The 24,380-nt window shown below is 37.3% G+C and overlaps 2 protein-coding genes across 8 annotated transcripts in view; both read right to left on the bottom strand.

Annotated features, from left to right (window-relative positions):
• LOC103153121 (B-cadherin-like) overlaps positions 1 to 15,771 on the bottom strand; it is a 24,121-nt gene extending 8,350 nt beyond the window's left edge. Inside the window, exons 1-9 of one of the 2 annotated variants that reach the window (XM_007573929.2) lie at positions 15,495 to 15,771; positions 14,615 to 14,729; positions 12,843 to 12,931; positions 12,328 to 12,498; positions 8,158 to 8,292; positions 7,825 to 7,980; positions 7,414 to 7,561; positions 3,177 to 3,349; positions 208 to 336 (exon numbers count right to left, since the gene is read on the bottom strand). In XM_007573929.2, coding sequence (XP_007573991.1) covers positions 208 to 336; positions 3,177 to 3,349; positions 7,414 to 7,561; positions 7,825 to 7,980; positions 8,158 to 8,292; positions 12,328 to 12,498; positions 12,843 to 12,931; positions 14,615 to 14,729; positions 15,495 to 15,545 — 1,167 coding nt within the window. In that variant the 5' untranslated portion in view covers positions 15,546 to 15,771. The remainder of the gene's footprint in view (positions 1 to 207; positions 337 to 3,176; positions 3,350 to 7,413; positions 7,562 to 7,824; positions 7,981 to 8,157; positions 8,293 to 12,327; positions 12,499 to 12,842; positions 12,932 to 14,614; positions 14,730 to 15,494) is intronic. The other variant, XM_007573930.2, reaches the window with a different exon arrangement.
• A 2,397-nt stretch (positions 15,772 to 18,168) lies between these two features.
• Positions 18,169 to 24,380, bottom strand: part of rasgrp3 (RAS guanyl releasing protein 3 (calcium and DAG-regulated)) — a 23,871-nt gene continuing 17,659 nt past the window's right edge. For 3 of the 6 annotated variants that reach the window (XM_007573923.2, XM_007573924.2, XM_007573922.2), the window contains exons 11-17: positions 23,759 to 23,872; positions 23,535 to 23,650; positions 22,561 to 22,708; positions 21,744 to 21,780; positions 21,390 to 21,539; positions 19,592 to 19,962; positions 18,169 to 18,500 (exon numbers count right to left, since the gene is read on the bottom strand). In XM_007573923.2, coding sequence (XP_007573985.1) covers positions 18,450 to 18,500; positions 19,592 to 19,962; positions 21,390 to 21,539; positions 21,744 to 21,780; positions 22,561 to 22,708; positions 23,535 to 23,650; positions 23,759 to 23,872 — 987 coding nt within the window. In that variant the 3' untranslated portion in view covers positions 18,169 to 18,449. Of the gene's footprint in view, positions 18,654 to 19,591; positions 19,963 to 21,389; positions 21,540 to 21,743; positions 21,781 to 22,560; positions 22,709 to 23,534; positions 23,651 to 23,758; positions 23,873 to 24,380 lie in introns of all 6 variants that reach the window. The other 3 variants (XR_001658898.1, XM_016661713.1, XM_016661712.1) reach the window with 3 other exon arrangements.

Genomic DNA, 24,380 nt, shown 5'->3' with positions numbered 1-24,380 from the left:
GTTTGGACAAAACAAGCATAAAACATAGAAAATATTTTTAAAAATATGAAAAACTTTATATCTATAAAGTGGTTCTCTTCTTTAAAAAAACTTCAAGTTTTAAGTACAACTAATTTATATATAGAGACTTTCAAACAAAGCCATCCATTAACAAAACGTTTTGTTTTTTTTTTGTTTGTTTTTTTTTTTAAGTTGTGTTCTACTTACTTCCGACTTTGTAAAGACCGGAGCGTGATCGTTGATGTCCGTCACTTTGATCATCACTTTGGTTAATGTAGTCAAACCTTCTCCCTTCATGTCAGCTGCCTGTACTTCCAGTTCATACTCAGGGACTTTCTGTTGAATGAATGTTGACTTTAATTAAACAGGACACTTTCAGTTTGCTGTCACTGAACTGTAGAAAATCATCTTCCTAAAATATTCAACACTACTTCAGTTCTCATTTATCACTTGCAGAGCTTAGATGCCTTTAAGAAAAACTTAGTTTAGAAAGTATTTAGGCTCCAACAAACAGTACAAAGCTCATTCTGAGAAACGTATCAGAAGATTTCAAGTAGAGAAATGACATGACATAAAAAAGATTTATTGAAATCATGCCAATTTATAAATTAGATCTGCAACAGATATGTATTTGTAGCTTAAAGCAGAGAGCATGGTATCCAGAGGTGATTCTTAGAGTCTGATACAGGACACTGCAGGAGGGTGGGGAAATGATGGACAATACAATAGCCTTACGCTCTGCTAAAGTGCATTTCCTGAAAAACTAATATTTCAAATGAAGAACTGAGTCATTAATAAAGACTGCTGTTTTTGTACTTTTAAGAAATGCCTCAACTTTTCATATTAACTTCAGTTAATTATAAGGCATAAATATCAGCATGGTAAGTCATAATGTTTAGGAATAATATTGTAACTTTTTGTTTCTTGAGGTTTTTCGCAAGGATTTGTTGAATGATCTATTCTTAAATGCCTGACAACATTGAATTGTGAAATAGTCTGGATAGAGCATGATTTAGTTAAACCAATTAGTCAAATAGAAATCAAGTCACTCTGTGCTTAAATGTCTATGGGACATGCATTTTTTCCATTTGTTATAACTGTAATTCAGAGCAGGATTTCTGGCAGCTTTCCATTGAAATGTGCAAAAGGAATGGAGTGTGTTTCTTTGCTCTACTGCTTGCTGAGCCTGCTGTTAGATCGACATTCTGACAGTGTTTCTGAGGTGGGAGGAGAGCAGAGCAGCTCTCACTGCAGTTTTGTTATTTTTTCCGCCCCATTTTGTCAGGATTATGCAGTCCCCGATAAACTAGAGAAAGTTGCCATATTTGTTGCTGGTCACTCTTTTAGAAAAAACGTTGCTGGAGGGGTCTGAAAAGTTGCAAAATACAGGAGCAACATCACTAAGTTGGCAGCAGTGCTCCCACTTCAAGCTGATGCTGTAATTTTCTTGGTTTTATGGCAGTCACTGCAAAGAGCAAGATTTTATTTCTAGACAGTCGGACTCTGTCTTGAGACATTATTGAGACGTCCCTAATTACAGTCATCCTTAATAAAATCAGATTATGGGTTCCAATGAGGCTCTTTTGTCAGATTAAAAGTACCTTTTTGAAAATAACGTTTAAGCAGATATGAAAAATATTTTGTTAAACCCACATTTATGAAGAAAGATTTTTTTTGGTCTGATGTGATATTCTAATCTTCAATGTCATGTTTTCATTAGCTGTAAGCAAAAAAATCACTAACAGAAGCAAAGTCTGTAAAACTTCAGTCAATAATTCAGGTACAAAATGTGTTATACTTGTGAGCTGAGTTACTCAAATACATTAACTTTTCATTAATAATCTAATTTATTATTAAAACTAACTTGCTGAAAAGAGATTAATGCCATTAAGGTAGGGAGGAAAAAAGTTGGTGTGCACCAATTGCAGTTTTCTGGCTGATCGCCGATTAACGATCTTTTAAAAAGCCTAATTTACTGATTCCGATTTTGGCTGATACCATTTTATTGTCTGAAATGTTGCTCAATATATCAAGAAAGTTGCTGAACTGACAACAATGGGGTGACTGCTGTTAACTGTCAATGTGCAGACATGTTCAGATTGGCCAGTTTGTCAGTCAAAACCTCTCTCAAGGGAGAAAAGAAAAGCACAGTGGTTGATTTTTAAACCGTTGCCAAGATTGATAACATCAGCGGATTTGATCGGCTTCACATGTAAAAATCGGCCTATCACTGATCTCCCAAAATTAAGGAAATCAGCACTGATAAATCAGCTGGCAGATAAATCGGTGCGCCCCTAAAAACGTGTCTCCCCCAATATTGGAGGGAGGCCCATTTGTCCCCCCCAATAATTTCACCTTGGTTGCAAAAAGCTTTCAATTTTGAAATTGTCCAATCGCATACTTTTAAAGTGAGCCCGCTCCTAATGAATTCAGTGTACATAGAACTATGAAACTGTCTGCGACAGTGAATTGAGTATAGTGCCATTAAAATAGGGAGAAAAAAAAGTTCATTTTAGTGTCTTGAACATGGATTGGCTGGTCTGGATAGTTCACATCTGTCCTCATACTGGGAGTTCCACAAATCTATTTCATTCATTTGAGAATGACGCTATGCAGAATACCATTGATGAACAACAATAAAAGGTCAATTTCAGCGATGACATTCAGAAGATGGGGTCAGTTTAGTGCAAACGTTAAATGGACACGTCTTGCATTATTTCAACCATAAAGCCTATTGGCATAATCCAGCGTTTCTCAGTTATATTCCTTAATGCTCCTAAGCCCTTCACAATTTCCAAATTCAGTTTAATTCAACCAGTAACATTTAATCAAGAATACTCAATCTGTTGCATCTTCAAAGGAGAAAAAGTGAAAATGATTCACAAAGAGCATGTACAATATTCCATTAGTGGCAAAGGACACCAAACATCTACACCTAATCAATTAATCAAAACAGTATCATTAGAACATTGAGAATTTAATCTTAATTTTAAGTTTCAAACATCAGTCAAAGAGTTTATTTGACTAAAATGGTATATACGAAATTTGACAATGATTTCTGCTTTTGAAACTCTATATCATCTTCCCAAATCTTTGCATTTCATAAGAAAAATACACGTTAATTGTAGCCTAATTCTGATTTTAGTCAGATGGGTGAAAACTGTCAGAATTCTCACCTCTCGGTCCAGCCCAGCTTCGTTGACTCTGATGACTCCAGTTGTTGGGTTGATGGTAAACATGTTGGGACTGGGCTGCTCTGGCTTCTGACTCATTATACGGTACCTGATATCAGAGTTGTCAGTATTTGGCTGATCAGCATCTGTGGCCTCAACTTGAATCATCTCAAAATCTAATCAAGATGAAACGAATAACAGTCAGAGAAGCAACTATTAAGATTTAACAGTGAAGGTAAGCTGAACTAAGAACGCTGCCTCTTATCTGATGACTGCTGGAGATGGGCACCACCAGCCCCCCTCACCACCCTGCAAGGATCAGCAAGATGGTGAGGGGGGGCTGGTGGTGATCAGATAATGTATGGATGGATAAGTCCATACTTAAACCACACAACTGATTCTATATTGCTAGCTACTTTTTCTACTTATGACAAATACAAAGAAGACACCCAGAAATGTTTCTTCACTCCAGGCATCTGGTCCCAAACATCAGCATCAATTCTGATGATGTCACAGACATAGCGAGTTCACAACATCCTAAAATTGTAAGTCATACTCTTATCTTTGCCGTTTCTCTCTACTCTTTAAAATACAAATGCTTTCTCTGTTTAATTGCTCTATTGTTCTTTTTTGTCGGTTTCTGTAAAGTGTAGTGAATGGGAATGTTCTGTCGTTGATCCTCACTGTTCTTAGGAAGGAGAAATGTCAGTTTGTCTGGAGTAATTCTGGAATACCATGACATTGAATTATAATACTCTGTCCTTGGTTAAGTATTTTTCACATTTCCTCTGAAGTGTTTCTATTTTTTTACTGTGCTAATTTTCATATTTTCTGCATATTTTCTGTAAACTTTTAATATTTTGACAGTTTGTACAATTCTCTGATTGTATATTTTCAATGTACTCTTGAAAAATGTGAATATATTGAATACACAAAGTAATGTGTTTCGCCTGAAAACTGTGTTGTAATTCATCCTTCTGTGTTCTGGTAGTCTGATATGTTTGCATAAAGCATGTAATGTACAAAGTGGCAAAGAAGAATAAGAAATTAAATAACTAAAACCAAAAGTGTAATTGGAGCATACTGAGAACACACTACTAATATATAAGTGTATAATGCTCATATTTTAAATATATTTTAAATATATTTTAAATGTAATTCAATCACAAAAATAGTACACTTAAGATATCAAGCATGTTTATATGACATAAAAAGCTATATAAAGCATACAAAGTATAACTTTAGTTGTTCCAAAAAAGCATGTGATAATACACTTAGTACACTTTAAATTGTGATTTTCTACAATTTAATTACTATTAAAATTCACCAAGCACAAAATTAGTTGTTCCAAAATAACGTACTTCAAGTTAACTAATCTTCATCTAACTTGAAGTATACTGATGATTAGTCTGGCTTCAAGTACGCTAAGATTTAGCATGCTTAGTATATTTATTTGTTACCAGGGTTGTACTACCTGTATGGATAACACAGAAGTAGAAGCACTTCACAATATGGAAAAATACATATTTTGGTTCTGCCTTACGGGGTGGAAAGTAATTAGTTACATTTGAATTTATTGCTGTAATTACAATTTGTCTAATATTTTCCTTAAGTTGTTTTCAAACCCTGAACTTTTACTTTTCCTTGAATTTGTTTTAAATAAAGTTACTAATACATTTGAAATTATATCCATTCATGAGTAAAGATAAAATATAAAAACACCAGAAAAACCAGCATTGATCTTTCAGCTGGGTTTGTATTAAGATCTCATGGTGTGGCATCAACGGGAAGACAGAGGAGCAAGAAAAACCTATTAAGTTTAGTTCAAGTTAAAGTCTGAGAAAAAGAAAACCCCTCGCTGTACTTAAGGCATCAATTTAACTGTAAGTGTGAGAAAGGCAGCAGCTTTACCACACATAGTAAACTTGAATATTTTAACAGCAAATGTAAATGTCATTTTTATCAGGTTCTTGTGATTATATTTTGTATTGACTAAATTTTAAAACAGAAAATCAGGTGATTAGTTTGGAGTCGGTCATTTAAAACTATTAGATATAATAATGGAAATTAATGTCCCATTAAAAATACACATAATATTTTGTGTTGCTTTTTTATTTATATATGTGGTCCTTTAAAATAAAAACAGTTTGAGGCCAATATGTTCTCATTTCCTTTGTGATGAGCAGAACGTTTGCTCATAACAAAGTAACTAAAGTAAAATTGCAATGAGGTGTTTGTTACTTTGAATATTAGTAACTTGACTTGTATTTAAGTGCAGTTTTTAAAAAAATATATAAAAACAACATTACTCTTTTCTTTTGAACAAATTAGTATTTGTTCTCTGCACTTTCATCAGGTTTTGATTTTGCTTGAATTAAAAATTCCCACGGTGTTATTATGAAGTCTATGAATGCTAAGCGGTTTATTGTATATATTCTCATATATAAAATAATGCAAGCGGCGTTCTTTTATATCTGTGGACCACCTGTGTAAAATTCCCCAATGCTTAAATCAAACACACCAATCTGATCAGCAATTACCGTCTTTAAGAGGAAGACACGCGTTCCATGTGCCATTGTTTAATATGAGTGAAATCTCGGTCATAAGTTAATAAGCAGTTGTTTTCAAGGTGTGCCGTGCTGATTTAATTGAGCAAAATAACACGAAACACAACTAGACACTTTCCATTTGCTTTTAATTGGGACATTTTGTAACAAGCAGAAAGATGTTATAGCTGAGAATGGTTTGAAGGCTGCTTACAAAAACTACGAGCTCTACTACAGAGAGAGAGAGAGAAAGAGAGAAAGGGAGACAGAGAGAGAGAGAAAGAGAGACTGGAGGAGTAGAGGCTCCGCTCACAGCATGGACAATTCAGAAACCGGACCATACCAGCTTACTTTCATCCCTGCTTATGTCTAATTGATAAAGAAATCATGACCCTAAATCCATACACTTAAAAGATTAGAGGCACCCAAGTGTTCTCTTTGTAGATGATTGCTATTTTATAAAGTCCTGCAGCTGTACACACTGTGTGCACTTTGAATTAGTTACTGGATTTTTTATTATCTAAGCCCCTTTACTATAAACAAGATTGTGGAGAAAAAAAACTTATTTTGTGACAAAACATCTTGGACATAGTTCACATCTCTGCAAGACTGTGGGGATGGTCACATGTCCGTCCTAAATGTTAGTGGTCAGTTTACTTTTGTTTATTTGGCGGCTTGACGCTCTTTCCTGACTTTAAGTATAAATAATTTAAAAAAAGAAAAAGAAAGAAAGTGGATTAGATCCACAGTTTTGTGGGCCATACGCATTCTGCACATGTGGCCTGAATTTGTGTTGTTTAGGTTTGTGCGACACGCACATGATGAGCGTTGGAGATGTGGTTGTGTTCATCTAGAACGCTCAGGTGACAGTGTTGTGCGCACCCTCCGATAATATCCTGCAGGCGTCGCTGACTAGAAGATCAACCAAATTAAAGTATTCTGGTGTTTAAAGGTTACCTATTATGTTTGCTTGAATGGGTTAGGTCTATGAGCTATGCAACACATAATCATTACAGTTGTCTTTAAAACACAAAATCCTTCTTGGATAAGATTTTCGTCTGTTTTCAGAATGAGCTGTTTTAGGGTCTCTTGTCAGTTTAAATCCAAATAAGCTGCTTCTGGCCACGCCCCACAAATCATGGTTTATTCGTCCATGAAAATGTCTGCAAAGAGATGTGCAATTATATAATTGTGCATCTTTGAGAAGCAGAAGAGCCTTCAGATCAACCACAAAGAATGCAGCATGTAGTTTCTGGATGATCAGTCAACAACAAAACACTCATCTTTCCAAGCAGCCATTGTACAGCATATACAGCAGTAAATCCAGCTGATCAAATGTGTTGCAGATAAGCTTGGGTTGCCAGATGATGGGGCTGGGTCTAGCTGGGGTTGCAGGACAACCCCAGCCAGACGGTTTGGGAGGTTTTTGAAATTGCTCGTTCTCCAGACACCAAAAAAACATTAACTTATTCCCAAAAAACGTCCGTGTGGGGTTTTTTTTTAAGCACTTGGACTGTTTTTAGAAACAGACCCAAATGGAAGTATAAAAAATAATTTTTGCATAATATATATACACCAATTTTTACATAGTGTAATAATTGTTCAAAGGGTCCTGCCAAAAGTTCCAAGCATACTTACAATTTGCAAAAGGTTTTGCTTTTTGCATGTTCATTATCTGAATCCTGGGACTTTACCTTTTTTGGAGGCCTCTGGAACTTCTCCCTTATAGGTAGACTGTTTGAAAACAGGTTTGTTGTCATTCTGGTCAATTACATTGATTATAATATCCATAGGTTCCTCTGCACTTGTAGTACTTCCCGCTGTCGCAGCATGGGCTTTAAGCTGTAAGAATGATAATTTTAACATATTGGAATAATATGGTCTCTTTGATTTTATGTTGCAAGAAAATTTATATTTTATCTTTCTGATTTTATAGACCATATTCAGTGTATTAAATCAGAGATGACAGTTTTTATTTGAGTATTTTCTTGTAAACTTGAGAATTGTTTCAGAAAATTGTTTTTTTGACTTTCTTTAGTCTTTCATCTTTAACAAACAGCGAACAGAAAAGCATCAGGCTTAAAGCTACAAGAGAAAACACTGACCGTGTATTTGTCCTGTTTCTCTCTGTCCAGTCCCTGTGTTAAATACAGATAACCAGTGTCTCTGTCCATGGTAAAAAGTCCAACAGGAGGCTCATCAGCTCCAGGACCAGTGATGCTGTAAAGGATCTTCTTCGTTTTATCACCATCAGAGCGAATCTGGACAACACAGACCAAGGTTATATTGAGACACGTTTAAGCAAAGACCAAAAAATAGAAGAGGAATACGTCTTAAAATACAAGGTATAATTGAAAGAGCAAATAAAATTACACTGAATGTCATTGTTCTAGCATCATTCATACATACACAAGCCTATTAATTTTAATTTCTCTTACCTGAACAACAAACTGGGGAAAAGGTCCTCTGTGATTCTCAGCAACATTCATAGGAGGGATAACCCAGTCTCTCTTTCTCCTCTTCAGCCCTGGATTAGATTTCGGGAAATGCAGGATGGGAACCTGTGGAACATCCTAAGAATCAAATATATTTTAATCAGAAAACAACTGAAACTAAATGGCTTCCAGAAAAACAAATGCATCCTGACTTCAAATTTAATATAATAAAATTGCAGTCTGACAGGAAGCTCTTAATTTAAATTTCCTCTGAGCCAAAAGTTCAAATGAATCAGTCATAAAAAGAAATGTGGGACATGTTGACGGTACAAAAAAAAAGTATGGAAACAGATAATGTTAAATACAGCCACAAGGCGGCAGTGTTTCACAGAAAAACATCTCTGCATTAAAAGCATTTGTTCAACACAACACAGCTCCTTGGTAGAGTGAGGGTTATACAAGTACAGAGCCCATAAAACGTATTCACTTCCTTGGATGTTTTACATTTAGGTCTGACCAGCCATGTGCTGTGATGGCCTATTTTAATCCCTGTTTTTCATTATGTTTCAGTTAAATTAATTGGCTTTTTGGAGGCCTAAACATATCTGAAAACTTACCAGATTTGGTGGTCGCATTAGGCCTGCATAAAATTTATGCATTTTAACATTGTCACAAAAATCGTAACAGAAACGGCTCAACTGCACCACTCTGCAACTTTCAAAACACCCTCCTCATCAACCTTTTTTGCAGAGGCATACAATTTGGTCCTCTTCTAGAACTCCCCAAGACCTACAGAAAAGTCTCCTGCAGCCATGCTCTGCACCAAACAGAAAGTAGACCATTTTGGATTGAAGTTCCGATTTTGACCACATTGTCGCCATAAATTAGAGCCTCCACATTTGATCAAACTCCTCCTAGGGATTTCAGTCTATCGGGTTCCAACTTTACCAGCTTGTTCTTAAGGCACGGCCAAATAAAAGTCTCTTGAAGTCATGGTCCAAACCCAACAGGAAGTTGGCCATTTTGGATCAAAGCCACCATTTTGTCTTTTTTAGACATGTATCTGAGCAAACTTCTTCTGACATACAAACTCCAGTCACTCAGCAGTCTTGAGGTATTGAAGATCAAGTTATCAAAAGAATGTTGTACATCAAAGCAAGTGGTAAACCCTCAAAATCTGACCGTTCTGAAAATGAAAAANCATAGTCACAAAAACTGTAACGGAAACAGCTCAACTGCACCACTCTGCAACTTTCAAAACACCCTCCTCATCAACCTTTTTTGTGGAGACATACAATTTGGTCCTCTTCTAGAACTCTCCAAGACCTACAGAAAAGTCTCTTGCAGCCATGCTCTGCACCAAACAGAAAGTCGACCATTTTGGATTGAAGTTCCGATTTTGACCACATTGTCACCATAAATTAGAGCCTCCACATTTGATCAAACTCCTCCTAGGGATTTGAGTCTATCGGGTTCCAACTTTACCAGCTTGTTCTTAAGGCACGGCCAAATAAAAGTTATGGTGCTCACAGTCTCTTGAAGCCATGGTCCAAACCCAACAGGAAGTTGACCATTTTGGATCAAAGACACCATTTTGTCTTTTTTAGACATGTATCTGAGCAAATTCCTCCTGACATACAAACTCCAGTCACTCAGCAGAGTCTTGAGGTATTGAAGATCAAGTTATCAAAAGAATGTTGTACATCAAAGCAAGTGGTAAACCCTCAAAATCTGACCGTTCTGAAAATGAAAAATAAGGTGCAGTAACTTCCACTTACAAGGTCACAGTTGCATCAGACTTTCTACATCTCTTTACAGGCCTCCACTCATCACATTCACAGTTGGTGACATAATTTTAGCCCTTTCATAAAGGCCAGTTTTCAGCCAAACTATCAGAACATGCTGCTGGGCTCATACTGAAGATGAGGAATTTGGAAGATCTGCTAAATGTGCCGTCGAGTGGACAGGTGCAGCAAAAGCATTGATTGTGACAGGGTGGTAGTGCCAAAGCCCTTTTTTAAGTACAGCCCAACGGTCTCTGCTGAGGCCTTTGACTGGATCACTCAAGAACATCCACTTTGTCTTCAAACCATTTCTGTGTAACTTCAGCTGGAAGCTTTGGGTCATTGTCTTGCTGGAAAGATAAATGCTCTCCAAAGTCGTAGTTCTCTAGCAGATGGAAGCAAATTGTCCTCCAGGATTTCTCTGTATTCTATTTAAAGGAGAGGTTTTCCTCTCCACTGTCACTACATGCATGCTCATACGAGGAGTTACTGTAAAGTCAATGACAGAATGCAGCTGATTGTCTGTTGTCACTACGTGTTTGTCCACATAGTGACAGCAGCAAATCATAAACATTTGTAACATTTACAAATGTTTATGAGATGGATGATAGCATGGATGATAGCACTATCCCAAACAGCAAAACATAGATGAATATTAAACCCAAACATTTACTACTTTAAAAAGGCCACATCAAAAGACACTCATAAACAGAGGCTCATGGCCATAACAAATCATTTTATAAATGTGTTCTATTCAATAAACAGAAAAACAAGCAAATCTCTTGGAAGGAACAGAATAAAAAAATCTGGCTGCCTATGTGGGTACAAATTAAAACTAATGTTAGGGCTGTAACGATTCCTTGAATGATTTGAGTACCTTGATTATTAAAATTCCTCAAGGAAAATTTATCTGCCTCGAAGCGTTGCTAAATTATGCTTCATTATTTAGCGCACCGTGTTCCACCCAGGTCATTATTTGTGACCTGACTTTCGTCTATGAGTTGTTTTGAAGTGCTAGCAGCATGATGTTGAATTTTCCAGCGTTTTATCAGGTTTTGGGGGACAAATAAGCATTGTTAAATTGTGTGGCGCGATTCTTGGAGTACGACAGCTTTTCTGCTGTCATCACCATTTCGGAGCAAACAAGAGAGAGATAGAGACAGAGCGAGAGAGAGAGAGAGAGACAAAGAGAGATCTGATTCCTCGATTAATCACAAACAATCTACAGAGTACTCAATTACTAAAATATTATTTTACAACAGCCCTGACTAATATTACATTAAATAATATTAGTTATTATTAATAACTAATGATTATTCATAAATTTTTCTGTCATGATTCTCAGGGTCGGCCCAAGGCATAATCAAACTCAAAGTGGAAGTGACTTTTTTTTATTTGTAATGACTTTTATAAAATCCTAACTTTATAATTGTGTGTTTCTGTTAATATATTAACAAAGACACACAATTATAAAGTTGGGAATTTTTTCTACAATAATATATAATTGATAATGTATGTAGAATTCATTCTTGTATGGACAAAGAGAAAAATAAAAAAAATAAATTGCTCTTGGGTACCCCTGGTGGCCGCGGTAAGTCACAATTTAGCGGTAATATGAGCTGCCAAGCATTGTACACCCAAGCCTCCAAAGCTCTGGTGGAAGATAAGTTAGAAAAACAATGTCAAAAAAGGATTTATCCTTCAGGGAGAGAGAAAAGAAAGAGGAAGAATAGGAAAAAAAAACAAGATAAAGGTTTCTTTTCATGCGTCTTAATGTAATATTTAGCTGAAAGATTTGTGGAGCTGCTAATACAAAAAGCTTGATAGCAACATGAACGGTCCAGTTCAACAGCCAAACATTTATCTAGCATCTTTGTATTTGTGTGAAATGAGCTTTAACTTTAAATGAGTTGATTCTCATGGTTGGCCCGAAATATTTCTGAGTTTTTTGGAGTTAAAACGGCATGTTTGATAACGTTTGATAACAATAATTAAAGCTTATAAATGTTTGACAGTGTCTAGCGAAATGTTTTTACATCAGGCTACATGGCAACTGCATTAATGTATCAATGAGCTACTCTAAGCTGTAATTGTCGATATATTAATTTGCTGCTGAGCATGATCATTTATGTGGCTAAAACAAACATTATTTTTACATCATCTTCTAAGTTATGAGAAACTCCTCCTATTAAAATTCATTTTCACCTAAATTATTTTTTAGGTGAAAATGCTGCATGACGACAATTGACATGTTCAGACTTTAGTTGAGATAAAATGATGGATGAAGAATCATTAGTTTATGTTCAAGCTTTGAGCTTTGAACTATGAACATGAATTGTTTCATTTTAACCTGAGGGAACTGAACTACGTAAAGAATCTCTAAACCTACCTGTGTGTTATTGGTGGAACTCATTTCAGTGTGACTGAGTGGTTCATTGTTCCTGTGGTGAATCCGTTGGTACAAAACCATGACAGGAAGAGTCAGCTGCTGACCTTGTGCATTCAGGGAGTGGATAGAGAAGCGTTGGTGCCCCTCATGAAGAATGACCCGTCTCTTTACCTGGATTAGGCCAAGAACCACAGTCATTAGCTCAGTGTCCTGTTAGTACAAATTTTCTGGGTTCCCAAAACTAACTGTACAGAAACAATTCAAAATATTTCAAAATGAAACACTGTTTTTACACCCCTCAGTGTTACAGGAACCAGGGCACGCTGTCGTTCTACTTAGGACAAATCAGCTGTCTAATCAACGACAGCTGATTAGACCAACTAAAGTCTCTTGGGACTCTTGGGATGGAGTGATGGAACTACAGATAGGATCAAAATCATTCCAGTTAAAATCATCCAGTTATTTTAAGGCCTCTAGATGATTATATATTGTCTGGGTTCTGCCTCTGTTCTCACCGTTAACATCCCATCTGAACGGACCAGAAAACGGCTGTCATCAGAGCTGAACAGGAATCTTGTGCGGCCTGTACAGTCAGTGAAGCCAACTGGAAATCAAGAAAATAACAAAATGTTAAACATGTACATTAGAAACTGCTACTAACTGGGAACTGAAAATTATGTGTGTTAGGAAATTGTCAGGATTAAAATAAAAATAAATGATAAAAACATCATAGTATTAATTGATAAAGGGATTAAAATACACATTGATGTTAAGTTAATGTTGGTATTTATCACATAAGCTGGAAGGTTTCTGAAAACTTTCCAGCCATTCACTAAATTCATGCTGAATTCATGCACCAATATTCCCATGAAGTGAATGGGAAAAGTCAAAATCGCAGACAGGAATGTAGAAGTCTGATGGTGGTTGTAACAGAAAGTTAAATAAAGCAATAAAAAGAAAATACTCAGATGAGAAACAGATAAAGCAGAACACAGGTGTGACTGTGAAAGAGAATCCGACAAGGAAGTAGAACGGTATATATTCAGACTGAGTGGTTTCTGCAGCTCCTGAGCACATCACAACTTTATACCCGAGTAAGTCTTGATAGTCTAAAGTATCATGTGACATAAAAGGTGATATGTCAGTCTGTTTTTAGTCATCAATATGATTCCCCTGCAGTTCTGCACCATCATCCAGGTGGCAAAAACCGTCTCATTGTGAGCTTGCTACCAGGGAGTACGGCAACCATGACACAAACATCCTGTTCCTTTTGGAATCAACCTGCCGCTACTGTCCTATCATATATATATATATATATATATATATATATATACACACACACACACACACACACACTCTGAGACAAGCTGAGGAGATAAAATACAAAGAGATTCCTGAAGAAATAAACTAAGGGATGAACTAAGACCAAAGTAAATAATAAGGAAATGTACGAAACCAGAAACACAAGTGAAACTTTAAAGTTCTAACAGACCATAAAATTTTACTTGGTCTTGTTTAAAAAGGAACACATTTTAAAGTGGAAAAAAATACATTTTATTTTAACTGATGCTCTCCTTTTAAAACTTGTTGAAATAGTATGACGGAAGTGAAGTACAGACCACAGAAACTGAACATCGGAAATTACAATCATGCACGTAAAAAGGTACTGCAGAGTCTGAGACAACAATGTGCCGGAACAGGAATGATCAAAGTATTTCCAACTAAAGTAGCTCTGAAAGAATGTGAAAAGCAACCTCCCCTCACACTTCTTCTATACCAACCAGATAGACAACAACAACAACTTGTCTGCTTAATCGTTTGAACGAAAAACGATTTCATTAAAAAGATTGCGAAATGCCATCTATCATAAACGCACTGTACTATACCAGGTATAGTAGAGTACACGTCTTTTCATTTTGGAGAAAAAGTGTAAGCAAACAAATAAATGGCTAAGTGATAATTCGAGAAATAACTGTCTGTTATTTGTTAGTACACATGTACAGTTTATATGTACATTCTCAGATGCCTGTTGCTTGGGGCTATGGCAGCTAACATCCTGAACCCTGAAGCAAAACCTGAAAAACAAGTTTGGGAACATGTTTTACCCTGATGGAGGAAGCGTTGAAGCATGAGTCCAAAATAAAATCTGACGTGAGATCTATGGCTTTCCTAATGATTGCCTGCTCATAATAGGGTCTGAGCTAATTTAAAATAAAGCATATAAAACATTTTGAGAATGTGAGTATGAAAGAGTGAGTGAGCAGATGACTTGATGAAATGTTCTCACCTTTGCCCAGTAGTGTGCCATGTGTCAGGTGCTTTTTGGTCACATTCAATATCAACAACTTGGACTCAAAACCAGGCACACATGATGACTCTTCTACAGTCGCGGCTGTGGAGACCTGGATGAGAAGAACGAAACACAACATCAAGTTGTTTGTTGCTGCGGAGCCTCAGTAACTGAAATCTGAACATATTTGGCAGTGAATGAAATAATGTTAAATCAATGAAAGTTTTGAAATTGTCTTTAGAAAACATGTAAACAGTAAAAGCAGAAAAAAAAAACACAAAGACGAAAATATAGAAACTACTGTTTTGGCAGGAAGAAATGTTTTATTCCTGGGTATCAAAAGTCAAAACGGTAGCATTCATTAAAACGCCAAAGACAAGTAGTAATGGCAAACTATTACCTTTAAATGAGTTAAAAGGAAATGCCTCCCTTTTCTTCATGTGAATAAATTTTCTCATAACTAAGTTAATTTAAAATAAATAAGTTATTTTCATTTGAGAAACACAGTATCACCCTTCTAACATGATTATACAGTTGAAAAAAATATTTTATTAACGGTTAGTCAACAGCATAGTAAGTTTACTGTGGATCTACCATGAACTTCAATAGAAGCAGCTGGTTCACAGCAAATCATCACCATGTGTGATGATTTCATAGTATGTTATTTTAAATTAAACTACAACAAATAGATCTTTTTACAACATAAATTACTATTTGATGCAAGAAGGAAATAAAGAGAAAAAATATGAAAACATACTTAAGAAAAAAACAACCATTCTGACAAGGTGAGTAAATGAGGGAAAATGGCTTAAAAAGATTTTCATTTTATTAAACAAATATTTGATACAACAGAAATTATTAAAAGAGGAAGTCTTACCTGAAATAAAGTGATCGCAACGCTCCAAATAATGAGCCAATTAGTTCCCATTTGTGTGGAAAACCTTCTGTCAAAACTCTTTCCAAATAAAAAGGAAGGAAGAAAACAAAAATAAATAAAAATAAATGTGTAGATCTTATCTGTAAACTCGATACGTAGAGCCTCTCTCTGGGATGTCTTCTGAAGAAGTTTCAGTGTGTGGATAAGCTGCTGTGGGTGGTTTCAGTGTTTATCATATTACAGGTGAACTTGTTCCAGACTCTTTTTATGGTCACGGAAACAGAGCAAACCTGAAGTGACAGGCACCACAAGGTTTGTAGGTATTTAATGCATGAATAAGGAAACAAGTATTGCACACCTACCCACAGGTAAGTACACACACCCCCGCAAGTTCACGCATACCTACACACACACACACACACACACACATGCATATACATACACAGTCGTGTTTTCATCACTTGTGGTGACTTCACATTGACTTCCATTAATTTCAACAGCCTAACCCTTATCATAATAATAACCCTAACCATCACATACCTAAGCACTTGCTCCCCATGAGTTTCCCTCATGGGGACCAAGAAAATGTCCCCACAAGGTCCCCATAACCCCACATTGTAGACAGAAATAGGTTCCTATAAGGATATAAAAACCTTGTACACACACACACACCCACACACACACACACACGCACACACACACACACACACACACACACACCCCCCCCCCACACACACACACACACACACACAAGAAACCAAAAGAGAGCTGTGCAGAACACTTATTTGAATATTTTCCGGCCACAGTTTTATTTTCACTTTGCAATTTACTGTCAGAATGATGATTCATATCACCAGCGTATCTAATACTCTTAAAGCTCTCACATGTAGCAACCTGGCAAAAAGGAAGAGGAGGGACACTGGGTGGCTCAGTTAGTGGAGAGCATGCACCATGTTGAGGCCGTGGTCCTCAACATGGTTGTACTGGGATTGATTACGAGTCTTGGACCATTTGCGGCATGTCTTCCACTTCTCTCTTCGGCCCATTTCTTTTTTGCCTACTGTTCAGTAAAAGGCCACCAGAGCCCAAACAAATCTTAATAAGTAAAATCAGGAAGAGCACCAGGAGGTGTGTATGTACACCTTCACAAAACAATTGTGCATCACTGCAAATTTCACCTATACTTCAGACACCTCAGAAAAATGAATTGGACACATGTAATCTTTGTAATTAAATTTTTATGTGAAGTAGGTGCTTCCAGTCTAATATTTTTCTGGCTTCGTATAACGTAAAAGCAACAATAGTTAACTTTTAATGGAAGAGCTCCATTGAGTGCTGCCTTTTGCAAAGTATCACCAGTAATCTGTTGTCTGTTCACAGCAAAATAAAGACCAGCAGGATCGGGGCTTTAAGAAACTGTCAGAAGTTTGTATTTTAGGCTTACCATTTTATTAGAGGTGCTATTGCAGTTTTCTGGCCATTCGTCAATTACCGATCTTTTAAAAAGCTTAACCTGCCAATTCCGGTTTTGGCCAATACCAATTTTTTTTTGTCAAAAGTGTTGCTCAATAGAGCAAGAAAGTTGTTGAGTTGGCAACAGTGGGGTCACTACTGTTAATTGTAAACGTGCAGACAAAACTTAGTGGGCCGGTCTGTCTGTCAAACCTTTCTCACCAGAGAGCCAAAGAGGACAGAGGTTGATTCTTTACACATTTGCCAAGCTATATAAGATCGGTGGACAAGATCAGCTAAATGCAAAAATCGGCTGATCACCAAATTCCCAAAATTAAGGAAATTGGCACTGATAAATCGGCCCCCCTACTTTTTATGCTAATTTTTTTTTTTTTTTTTTACCTTGAGATATTCCTTATAGGTTAAAAAAAAATCTAACCGTCTTTGCTATTAACAACATTGTGGATAAAAAAAAAACGGTATTTGCATCAAAATATTTTGTACGTAGCACACATCTGTGTGAGTATGTCCGTCCTAAACCTAAATGTTGTTGGTCAGTTTACTTTTATTTGGCAGCTTGTCGCTCTATTAGCTACATATGACTATGCAGTGAAGCTACCTAAAAATTAATAAACTTATTGTGGAGTTCATTTTCAACCCTTCCGCAAGGGGAGTCAAGTAAAAGTCTCAGACGACACTTGAACCTGGGAATTTCATCCTCCACCTCCCGTGGATCATAGGGATAGGCTTTGCTTTTCTATCTTTATCATTTACTATATTTTTAGAAAGCAATTGGATCCACTGTTTTTGTGAACCATGTGAATATGGGCAGCATTTGTGTGGTCTAGGTTTGTGGTATTTTTGTGCAATAGTGACACGCACATGATGCGTGTAACACGTTGGGGATGTGGTTGTGCTCTTGTAGGTCAGGTGCAGTGGTGGGTTCGCCCCGAGAAAGGGGTCCGTGCCCCGGAAAGCGACGCGGTTCAGCTGCGTCCGGTGAGCTGAGCTATGCTCATTTTCAAATGAGCAAAAGCTCATAAAAATAAGGCATATTAATTTGTAACACACAACCTCCATGCAGTTTAACATGAAGTTGAATGATTTTTATAATAATCACAATAAATGTAAGTTTAACTCTGAATCTGAGTGAACTGAGTTGTTCTGGGATGAACTGAACTGAACAGAGTGAACCAAGCTTCAAAACCATCTAAGAACAAGATTGTTATTAATAAGAATAATAGTTTCCCTTTATTTGCACCGCTGTATAAACACATTATGTACATATGTGCCCAGAGATATCAGCCTCTTCAAGAGGAAACTTTGACCTTTCATTTAGGGTGTTTTCTGTCCAAACCTTTGAGTTTTAATTAAAGACTGATCCACTGAGCAGAGTCCGAAGCACACTTCTTTAGCTTCCATTTCACTTGTAAATCCTCGTGTCATCTTTTCAGGAGCCTTTAAAACTTTCTCTGGTCTCAGGATTTGATTCACATCAGGTGTTCATGATCCACTGAGCTTCTCCCTGGTAGCAGCCATATGTCTCCCCAGGGTCTAGAAAGGGTGAGAGAACTTCAAGTCACTGAATGGGGACTTGAAGCATCCCAAGGTCTTCCCCAGTGAGAAGAACCTCCTGCTCCCTGTGGTCCTAGTGGTCCTAGAGGTCCTGTGCTCCCGGCCTTCATTGCTGTGGCCAAGTCAGCTGTCCTTAAGGAAACCAAAGGTGAAGGAAACGTTATTTCCCTTTCTGCCATTCATATTTTCCATTATGCAGTTCATCTGCACCGTTATACATGTAGGTCTACCAGCTGTACTCTGAGTCTGCGGTCTGAGAGCTGCCTTTAAGTGCATAACACCAAGGCTTTGTTATTGCACATTGTTTTCCAATGCAGAGAAACAGCAGCGCTTATTTAACAAATTTAACACACAATGGCGAACAACAACTGGAATACTTGATGTAGATTAAACAAACAGTAACTCGCATGTATTTTAATGAAAACAAAAACATCTCTGCAGCCAAAGCTGACAGTTATGCTGGATGGTGGTTTGTAATGCAGATGGAACAATGGTTCACACCTGCAACTGATTTCTATACTTCTGTTCGGCCGCAAGACAGTCTAAGCTCATCGGTTCAGTTACATACTTTACCATGCTTTTAGAATGATCTAACTATTAACAAGAACATTTGACACTTCAAAATATAAGAAAATAGCAGCTATATTAAGTGTTGTTCAATATCTGAATATTTAAATTATTTCAGTAATTCAATTCAAAAAGTGTAACTCAAATATTGCATTAATTGACCACTTCATATTACATCTAAAATGTTTATGTGTGTTAATTTTAATTTTGAAAATTCAAAATGCATTTTCATGGAAACAACCTAAAAGCTGCCATAACCAATAAATAAATAAATAAATAAATAGCCCAGATCTCAACCTCCAGTGGAACTTATATTATAGTGCATTAATATTGTCTATACATATAGATTACTTTCTGATTATTTCTATTTTGTGTTTTCTTGTATCACTTCCCCTAGAGGTCGCTGTAAAACAAGAAATGAGGCATAAGTGTTGTGTGGCCTGTACGCTCATTTCATTTTATTTGCTACAAATAAAAGTATCTGAAACGTGTAGTTTCATTACCTCCATTGTGTTTGTTTCTCCGTTCCGTCCCTCACAGCTGCCGGGTTTGTTCTGGTAATTCAAATAGTTCTGAGCGGAAACTCCGTGCTGCTGTCTATTGTTGTGGTTTTCCCATCTGGCAACACCCGGGCTTTTAGACACCTTTCTGTGAGTCCTGTACTTCATTTTAGGAAACGTGTGTGAGCCGCTGTCTGCGGACCCCCAGCTCAGATCAGACCACAGGGGCTCGGTCTGTGTGGCTTGGCTGGTGGTGGCCCTCTGCAGGCGCACAGATATCCTTTGAGCTGAGCCGGTCATCAGGGTGATGGACTGGGGATCCGGAGCTGGACCTACCGGGGCAACAGCTGGGAACTCAAATACATCGTCTTCGTCTGGAGAAGGGAACACAACGGGAAATATGTGAATTAGTTCTTGCCAAATAAAAGCAAGCCATGAGGATCAGTGGATGGCTAAAAGGAACACATAAAACGTAATAAATAAAACGCTCTGGGCAAAAACAATGTACAGCAACAGCTTGCCACACATCTTTAAATTGATAATGAACAATGACACTGTCCAAATCTGCACAGCTTAAGATGTTGTAAATATGTTGTATAGTGTTGAAATTGTTAATTTGCGATGCAAAATCTGTACTTCATGTTCAAATGCAGTGTTTTATTTGCATAAAATCTCTAAAATCTCATTTTGCTTTTTGTTTTTTCTTGATTTCAAACTGTTTTAATAGTGGTTTAGTATCAAGTATAATGTAAAATAATGCCAGATATTGAAAGTTCTAAATATTCTGGGAAAATGTGCTGAAGCACTTGGCCATAGGACTTTTTCTTCCTACTTTCTAGTGAAAAACAAGTTAAAAAGATGCCAGGCGGACATTTGAGAGACAGGCCTAAAAGGGTTAAAGGAAGAGTCCTAGTTCTGCATTACATTCCCCATTGTTACATTTCATACATTGCACTTTGTTTACTTTCCTTTTAGAGAATCTGGTGCCATTATAGATTTTTTTTTTGTTAAATATTCTTGATAATATTTGTCGTGTTTGGTGTTGCAACTATAACAAACATACTTTTGCATGAAATAAGCATGTTTATTGAAAGGCAATAAACAACTATTTGAGATGCTTTACATCTGAAAGAAAAATAAATGTTTATCATGCAAATGATAAAAAGTAGATAATGTCTCAGCTTTACAAAGAGAAATAGATTTACCAGTTGCACATTAAATTTGAACAGTAACTGAACAAAAATAACAGAGAAATGGTTTTACCACAGTGTTTCTACTTCTACTGACCTAAAGTCCAGTACCTCAGTATTCAGTAACTTAATATTGAATAAGCTGTTACTAAGGACTGGGAGTGCACCGACTGCAGTTTTCATGCTGATTAATTCTGATACTGATTTTTTTTTCGTCTGAAATGTTGCTGAATATAGCAAGGAAGTCGTTGAGTTGGTAACAGAGTGGGGCAGAGGGGTGATTATTGGCAACTGCAAACATGCATACATGACCTGTTGGGTGGAGCTAAAGGTCAAATCTCTCTCATGGCAGAGCAAAAGAGGACAGTGGCTCATTTTTAGACCTTCACAGATAAGATAAGACCAGTAGATAATATTGGCTTCACATGCGAGTATGTGAAGCCATACACATCATGCAAAATTAAGAACAATGGGGCTGATTTATCAGTGTACCACTACTACAGACTCACATTAAGTAACTCTTGTGAAAAGGCTAACTCATGACAACATTCAGCCAAATGTTAACACCAGAATATTGCTTATGTATCTGAAATACAGTATCTGAAAACAACCTTTACAGGTGGGCAGAGTTGGGCTGTTGGGCAGAGAGCTGTGGGTCAGCCTGGCTGGAGAGCCACTGCTTAGAGAGCCTGAGCGAATCAGCTTCCTGCAGGCCAGAACCAGCAGTTCCCGACATTGTTTATGACAGTTAACCCCACAGTCTGCAAGGCAAACACATTTATTGGCTCAAATAATCCCTGCAGTATTCAAGCAGCATCAATAATAATAATAATAATAATAATAATAATAATAATAATAATAATAGCTACTGCTAATAAATGTGGTGTCAAAAAAAGAGAGAGGAGATGCAAACAAGTGAATTTATATCCATGAAAGTCACTCTCAGAATAAAGCAGCAGACACACCTTTGCACTTGTATCCCTGTTTGATGATTCCCCAGAGCTGCACATGTGGAAGGAGAAGATGAAAATGTTACATAATGGACAGAGAAAACAGTCACAGCAGTCTACTGGGTTTCATGCCAACTGTCGGGAGCCCAGAACAGGTGTTAGAAAACACAAGTGGACTGACAAGCTGCTTAGGACAAACAGGCCACCGGGGGCCCAGAAGAACACCTCATTTCTTACAAAAAGTGTGGTACTCACAATTTGTAGCTGCATTTCTCAAGAATGAGGTGACTTTCTTTTGGTCATTTGTGAAGAAAATGTCAAATTCTCTAATTTAGGATCCAAAGAACTCACAAATATGCAAAACTGTTCTCATAACGTGATAGATTCCATCCATCCATCCTCAAACCTGGGTTAATAAGATGATCAGTCTTCATCTCCACAATTTTTGCCCTTATTACAGAAGCATTGATGAGCAGTGCTCCAGTGTTATCCTGTGCATGTAATCCGTCTGCCACCTACTGGACACTAGAGGTCCTGCTTATGCCCTCTGGTGGTTTACACTTCCCTTCACGCAATCAATGTCTGTGAACAAACACTGCTGGAATCGGGACTTATAAGAGAATCTACCGGTCACTTCAACAGGCTTCTCACCTGCTCCACCTTTTTTGCATTTTTATAAGTTGTCAATTGTTTATATATATATATACCCGGTTTTCTGTAATTTAGTAATTCCAAAGTAAAAGATGACATTATATTTTACTACATTCAGCATGTTTGGCATCAATCAACATAATTCACTTCTGACACATCCAGCAACTGTTGAAATACGTACAAATCCGGCACAATGTTCACAGAAGGTTGGCTTCAGATAAGTCATCTCCTGAAAGTTGTGAATGAATCCTGGTCCCATCTTACATTGGAGCAGAGGGTTGGCCCGGAGGAAATACGCGACCATCTCATCCTTGCTGATCAATCCGTCTCTGAGGAAGACATCCAGAGGAAGACAAGGAGGAGGAAACAGGAGCATCAGCTCAGCTGGAGATCTTTTAGTCATGGACAAAGTTTACGGCAGTGATGCAAATGTGCACAGCTTTTTATTTGATAAATATTCATTGTTTTCGGAGCAGGGAGTCTTTTTTTTCTGCTTGCTTCTTTTTCCTGCTTTAGATCAATGCAGAGTTATCTGATTTTTGTTTTACACTGAAAGAAAATGCATGAATCAATAGAATCTAACATGATTACTGCAATTCATGAAGTTTATGAAATGTATAAGGGATTCTTTTCCCCATGAACTCTAATATTCAGTTCGGTTGCTTTCCCATAGATTTAGAAATGTATCTGAAAAGGACATTCCAGTACTTTAGCTACCTTTCTCAAAATTATGTTTTTGTTTTGGAAAATCCACTCTTGTTCATCAAGAATGTCTCAGTACATTTATCCAATAATTTTCCTTCATTAATAAACGGTCAGCTGGGCTGTAAGGCCCAGCTGACTGTTGGAACATCATGCAGCTGACCACAGTTCATGATGTTCCAACCTGCTTCACTTTTGGCTTGGTGTTTTAATGACCTCCAATGTTCAGGTTTGGCCTTACCAAATCTGAACTACAACTTTTCCACATGATTTGCAAGCCTGACATTGACATAAGCAAACATCCTGTTAGTTCATGCTGATGTTAAACTTACACAAGTAAACCATAGATTAATCATCACAAGTTTTCCACAATCCACCAAATCATTCCTAAATTAGGGAAATGGATTTGCTATGACAGAAGACAGATGTGTCAAAGTTGTTTTTCACACTCACTGATCTTTATCCAAAACGCAGAATGAGTCCAGAAATGGGAAATTAGCTGCAATACTCTCAAAGTCTTCTTGTGATATATAGCCATCATGGTCATGGTCATAATTCCTGAAAACAGACTATGAAAAGGAAAACAAGTAATTAATATCATATGACATCGTGTAACATCATGCAATGTCAATTATCTTTGTTTTTGTTTGAAGGCATTATTAAAAACTGGAACTGACCTCTACTAGTTTGCGAATGTGTTTACTGACCACAGAAGGATCTGGTTTGGTGGTAACCCCAGAGGCCCAGTCCAGTGGGGCCAAAGGTTTATTGGGAGTAGTTGGAGATGTAGGCTGAGAAGACAGAGTCAGTATAATTTCATTCAACTCATAATATTTATTTATAAGTTTATTTTCCACTCATATTTTGACAATCTATCTGTGGTTATGATTCCAAGACTTTGAGAGTGGAAAACCCTCTTGCCTGGGGTGTTAATATCCGGCCCTCAAGCACCAGTGTTGGATATATAAAAAAAAAAAAAAATTCCCCTCTCACCCTCCGTGGGTGGTCTCTTTCATCCTCTGAGCTCGGGTCCTCTACCAGAGGCCTGGGAGCTTGAGGGTTCTGCGCAGTATCTTGGCTGTGCCTAGAACTTCACATTTCTGGACTGAGATGTCTGATGTTGTTCCTGGGTTCTGTTTGAGCCACTACCCCTGTTCAGTGACTGCCCTGAGGGCCCCAATGACTACAGGCACCACTGTGGTCTTCACCTTCCAGGCCTTCTCCAGTTCCTCTCTGAGGCCCTGGTATTTCGCCAGTTTCTCATGCTCCTTTTTCCTAATGTTGTAGTCACTTGGTATT

Source organism: Poecilia formosa, unplaced genomic scaffold (genome assembly GCF_000485575.1).
Source record: "Poecilia formosa unplaced genomic scaffold, Poecilia_formosa-5.1.2 Scaffold340, whole genome shotgun sequence".
In the NCBI taxonomy this organism is placed as follows: domain Eukaryota; kingdom Metazoa; phylum Chordata; class Actinopteri; order Cyprinodontiformes; family Poeciliidae; genus Poecilia; species Poecilia formosa.
Note: the sequence above shows the minus strand (reverse complement) of the source record. Positions and strands in the feature narration are given on the sequence as shown.